General features: G+C 36.7%; 1 protein-coding gene across 1 annotated transcript; it reads right to left on the bottom strand.

The window, feature by feature from the left end:
• Nucleotides 1-3,785: 3,785 nt before the first annotated feature.
• Nucleotides 3,786-4,799, bottom strand: LOC109860857 (golgin subfamily A member 6-like protein 22). Its single transcript, XM_020440235.1, has one exon. The coding sequence runs from the start codon at nucleotides 4,797-4,799 to the stop codon at nucleotides 3,786-3,788; it is 1,014 nt and encodes a 337-aa protein (XP_020295824.1).
• Nucleotides 4,800-5,954: the final 1,155 nt, after the last annotated feature.

Genomic DNA, 5,954 nt, shown 5'->3' with positions numbered 1-5,954 from the left:
GTTAACAATGTAGAATAAAAATCGTTAGGTTAGGTTATTTTGCAACATAACATATAATGATATTTTGCAATTAGCGCGCGTGTACTTCGTGCTTTTTTACCATCAAAAAAATAGGTTTTTAAATTGCATTAATANGCAAATTTATTTTTATATTGTATTAACAAGCAGAAGCTCTTTTATACATATTTATAATTAAAATATTATAAATAAATATTTATAATTTTATGTAGTTTTATTACTACAAACTCCTAAATAAACTTTTTCTATTTTGGTACTTTTTCATCTCCGTCATTCATATTGTAGCGGAACACAGAACACGCTTCTGATTTGCTAAAATACCAGGCCAAACAAACATGGCGCTATTCAATTTGTGCCATAAATTTTTCTTGATGCGCATTCCAGTGTATATAGAGTTCAGTGGTTCAGCATCCTCTTAACGCGCTCATATCAGAATGAGAGACTCCGCATTCTTAAATTATTTCGTAGCGCTTACGTATAAGCGCTAGTTGTACCAGCCAGCAGCTGTCGCGCTCCTGCAGCCGATTTTTCTTACAGTTCTTTCTCCGAAACGCTATCATTTTGCTGTTTCCCTGTTCTTCTAGAGTTTCTACTCTTTTTTCCTAATCTTCTATAATCCTTATCATATTTGCTTCTCTGGCTGCCCACCTTTCTTCTATATTAAATATGGTACTTTCTACTTTCCTAATTTCTTCCTTTACCTCTTCTCTGCCTTTCTCCATTTTCTCTCTTATTTCTTTTAATTCTTGTAGAATCTGCCATACAGCACCATCCGCATCAGCTTTTTTTTCAACACCCTCTCTATACTGTTTGTCCTTAACATTATCATTTCTTTTTCTTTCCGGACAGAGATTTAGGAGGTAATCTTTTTGTCTTCTCGTGCCGTTTGAATGTGCCATCCAATCTATCTTCCCTTTCTTTTTTTGTTTCTTTCCTATCATCTTTCTTCATCCATCATTCCAAAACCGACACTGAGTTCGCTCTCCCTCTATACTTTTCGTTAAAGCTCCCTTTTGATGGATTAGAATCTCTAATCAATTTGTCTATATTTAGACTCTTCTCTTGTTGGCTCAATTACTTCTTTCGCGTAAAACTCCCTATGCGTACGGTCCCAAAAAGCTGCGCCACTTATGCTCTCTCTAACTTCACGCAACTACTTTGCTCTTTTTTATTCTTTTACATCTCAGCAAACAAAATGATGGCAACGTGCCGGCATTATGCAAGCATGCTTTCCATGCGTGCTGTCTCTGTGACTGCCAGATACAGGTCCATCTGGCAAGCATCGCGATGACACGTTATGCTCAACACTCTATGCAAGCTTTGTGTAAGCAGAATGCACTTTAGAATGCCGGCATCATGCAAACACACAAGTCTTGATCAGTACTAAATCCTGCTTTTAGGTTAGGTTAGGTTAGGATTTTTCAGTTAAAATATAAATAAAACAAGTTTAAAAATATTTCTTTATTTAGAATATATTCAATATTTATAATATACATAAACTTATAATATACATAATATTTATAATATATATAAAGTATTTATAATACATATTATATTTATATCTTTATATTATGTTTAATTATATTATATTCTTATAAACAAATTGCTGAGCACAGAATTGCAGAAATGCACATACAGCTTCCTTCGTATAATACAGTGTAGTCTCGTCTTTTGTTCGACTATAAAACTGATGCACACCAACTAAAAGATTTTGAAGAGGTTATATGTAGAAATATCACTACCTTATTGAAAATAGAAATTTGCACATATTCATACATGTACATATTTATGTTAAAATGTGTATATAAGCCAAATATATAAAATTATAAATGTGTGTGTGTGTGTGTGTGTATACTTACTTTATATATCAAATATAATTATATATCCAACTTGCCGAGCACAAATTGCAAAATGCACCTTTTTCACAACACAGTATAGTCTTGTTTGTGTGGGCAATAACCGTTATCTTATATCAAAACCAATAAACTATACGATTTCAATGTTTTTGTTTACAAAATTGCCGAATGTGTATAATAATAAGTTAACGGTTATTGCTCGCATAAACAAGGTCTCAATGCTGAAGCTGATACACTTCTATACAAGGGGGAAAGACAAGCAGAGGAAAAGAATAGATTGTGCTGCCGGAGAATCACCAAATTAAAAGTAGCGACATCTGTCGGTCCTCCTGCAATGCTTACCTCAGCACGCCATGATATCATTTTGTTAGCATACAACGCGTGTCATCACTGAACAGCACTGTACCAACATATTGTTCACATGGCATGTTTTTCACGGCGTGGTGACACGTGATGTTTGCTGGGATCAGAGAGAAGAATGAGAGCGGTCACGGCTATAAGAGAATGTGTAATCATTTTTCGTAGACATGGTTTTATTCCGTGCTATGAGAACACCGACGTGGTGAGGATACGCACACAAGCGAGAACCGCCGTCCGTGTAAGTTTGTGGAAGAGTGCAGACATATTATGTTGATGTATGACGGCATTGTGTGCGTATCCCCACTACGTCGGTGTTCTCATAGCACAGAATAGAATTATGTCTACAGAATATAACACAGAATAGAACCATGTTCACTAAAAGTGATTATACATTCTCTTATAGTCGTAGCCGCTCTCATTCTTCTCTCTGCTTACATCCAATCACCACTATTCACCTAACTTTATTCTTTTACAGTCTACCTTTTTTGACTCTAAATCCACTTATATTTAGCCTTCTTTACTTAATTTATTATTTAGAAATATTTCATATACTCGGTTTAACGAGAGAATAGGACACTCATGGACGAAAATGCGTCCGTTCTGCGCATCTCTCCTACCAGAAAACCCCCCCAATTCACAGTGCTGTACTATTCGTTCAATCTTCACACTTGTATAAACGTTTCGATTTATATTTTAATTACATTTAATTATTTGATTACACATTTACTACATTTAATTACATTAAAAAACTTGGTAGTACATTAAAATAAAACATTATTTCATCCACTGAAATCTAAATTCGGACCTGAACGTGCTGTGTATCTATGTTTACGGTACTGAGTAGCGGCAGGGCAGTATCCCTACTTTGACCGCTTTTCCTCCCCCAGCGCGAGTAGGATTCTATTCTCTCATCGAACCGAATATTTACCTTTTTTCCTATCCTTCACTACTCTGCTCTTCTCTACACTCACAATTACTTCTGCTTTGGTCTAAGTTCTCTCAAGCACACCAAGCACACATCCACATTAGTATACTATTACTTATATGTAATATGTATTTATTTTACCTTCTGCCTTAACGGCTTGAAGGGGACTTGGTTACACCTTTTACAGCTTTTTACAGTTTTTTACAGTTATCTTACAACGTTTATCTTATCCTAATACTTATATCAGTTCTCCTTATTGCGAACGCCAGTTATTACCTAACTACCCTTTCTACCTTGTCTAGACACTTCTCATCTCACTCCCACTCTTCTACTCCCCCTACATAACCTCAATTCTTACATCCTATACACATCTATAACATTTTATAACCTTTTACATCTGTTACCTCTGTTACATATAATACATCTCTTACACTTAAAACGACATTTCTCCGCTTTCGCTATTATTTCTTCTCCCCCCTTATCTCTTTTACTTTTCCTTTCCTAGTCTTAGTCTTCTTCCCTCATTCTTAATTTTCCTCCTTCCTTGCATGTAATCTACTTTCTTCTTATCTTGTTTCTCCTATCTTCCGGCGGTGTTCCTTCCATTTTCTCCCTCAGGTCTCCTTCTAGTTCTCCTCCTCTGCATCCTTCTTACCCTCCATCTCCTTCCTTTCTTCCTCTCTCCTTTTTTCTGTCTCCATTTCCCTTTGTATGTCCCTCCATTGTCTCCACTTTCCTTGGATCTTTACCTTTCCTGTCCCTATTTTCACCTCCTCTCCTTTTTCTCTCTTTTCTTTTACCCATTTATAGATTTCCTCCTGGATTTTTCTCTCTTCCCAAGTCAAGTCGTGTTGAATAAATATCTTCTCTCCTCTCAATCTGTTTTTATTTTCCATTACCGCCTTCTTTTCTTCATCGCTACTTAGTTTGATTACAACAACTTTGTCGCTTACTTTACCTTGCACTACATTGCAATCCAGCCTTAGCTTACTCTTGAAGAAGAATTTCGCCCACCTCTTCGGGTCCTCCTTTATCAATTCTAGTTCTTTATCCTCTACTATCCCTTTCACGACTACATTTTTCTTTCTGTCCTCTTTTTCTTTGTCGGAAATGAGACTTTTTATTTTATGAACCTCTCGTACACTTAACCTGTCTACACTTTTGTCTGACGCAGAGCCTATGTGGCTGTTCATATCCCTGCTTAGTGCACTCGCTGCACTTGCTACACTCTTCCCGCTCATTTCCTCTCTCTCCGCCATCCAATATTCCTCTCTCTCTTCCTCTCTTTCTTTCATTTCTTTGACTATTTTACCTATTTCATCTATTCTTTCTTCTAAGATCCTTATCTTGATGTCCTGAACTTGCTCCTTCTTTCTCCATTCTTCCAAAAACTCTTTGAATCTCTTTTTCTCTAGCTCAAACTCTGACTCCGACCTTCTCTTCTCTGTACCTTCTGTATCATCCTCCACCCCTCGTCTTCTTCTTGTCTCCATTCCCATAATAGTCACCTTTTTCTTTTCCGTCTTGCTAATCTCATTTCCTCTCGTCGTAAACTCTAAAAGCCTTTGTTTCTCTTCAATCTCCTTCCTCAGCCTTGTCGGTCTTCCTGCCTTTCTTGTCTCCGTACCTTTTCCCGCCATAACCTCTTGTCCTGTCTTTCTTTCCTTTCAGTTTTCTCTTTCCTCTTCGATCCGCTTGTCTTGCCTTTATTTCTCCACTTCCTTCTCCAACTTCCCCGTCTATTTCTACTACTTGTATTGCCTTTCCTAATTTCTTTGTCTAGCTAAACCTTTTTTATATCGTGCGTTCTTACAGCCGTGTCCGTGCACTCGCACGCCACCTAACCAAGTCACTATTACTTATATAATATAACGTGTATGCTTCTGTTAAAATATTAGTGTGTCATCAGCAAACATTTTTATATTGCATCTTTCTGGACATATTTTGATTATATCATTTATATATACTATAAATAACAGAGGTCTCAACCTCTGGAGTACCACAAGGGTACCGACCCTTGTGGTACTCCATATTCTGTTGTTAGGAACCTAGACCACTTATGATTAAATCGTGCTGTTTCTTTTTGCTTATATACGATTTGAACCATTCTAAGACCACTCCTCTAATTCCATACTGACAATTTTCCTAATAATCTTTCTCTATCTATTGTCTCGAACGCTCTCTTAAGGTCCATGAAAATTACCCCTACCATTTTTCCTTCACTTACTACTAGTTTCCTATAGTCAATGACAGTTTGAATCGCTGTTTCGCACGAATATTGTTTTCTAAATCCCGATTGATGTTCTGTAATAATAGCATTACTTTCCAGATACATTTCAAGCTGTTCTTTTGCTACTAATTCTAACACTTCCTCAAATATTGGTAATATATTAATAGGTCTGTATTTGCTTGCTTCCCAGGCAACCAGCTGACGTTATAATGACGTTAATATAAAGTCAGTTTTTGACCAGTTCGACGTTAGTTTATGACGTGATATTAACGTAATGACGACGTGAGTTTGTCTCGTCAAAAATGACGTCATGTTAATGACGTTTACTTACGTCATTAATCTGACGTAACGTGATTNACGTGAAAAAAATTAATGGCACATCGTAAGAGGGGAATTAATTCAAGATTTCACTCAAATTAATCTTTGGAGACCTGATTCAGTTTGTCGATCAACTGATTAACTCGATGAAAGGTATTATGTCCGGAAAAAATCCTGAGGTGATGATGAGATTTGAACTTGAGACCTCCATATTCGCAGCCCCTGCACTCAGTCCGCAAGACCACTT

Source organism: Pseudomyrmex gracilis, unplaced genomic scaffold, assembly GCF_002006095.1.
Source record: "Pseudomyrmex gracilis isolate BER0280 unplaced genomic scaffold, ASM200609v1 scaffold_487, whole genome shotgun sequence".
NCBI lineage: Eukaryota > Metazoa > Arthropoda > Insecta > Hymenoptera > Formicidae > Pseudomyrmex > Pseudomyrmex gracilis.
The sequence above is the reverse complement of the archived record's forward strand: the minus strand, read 5'-3'. Positions and strand labels throughout refer to the sequence as shown.

Bases quoted from the DNA above. Each gene is read 5' to 3' on its own strand.
- LOC109860857 (XM_020440235.1), bottom strand. From the start codon at position 4,799: ATGGCGGGAAAAGGTACGGAGACAAGAAAGGCAGGAAGACCGACAAGG.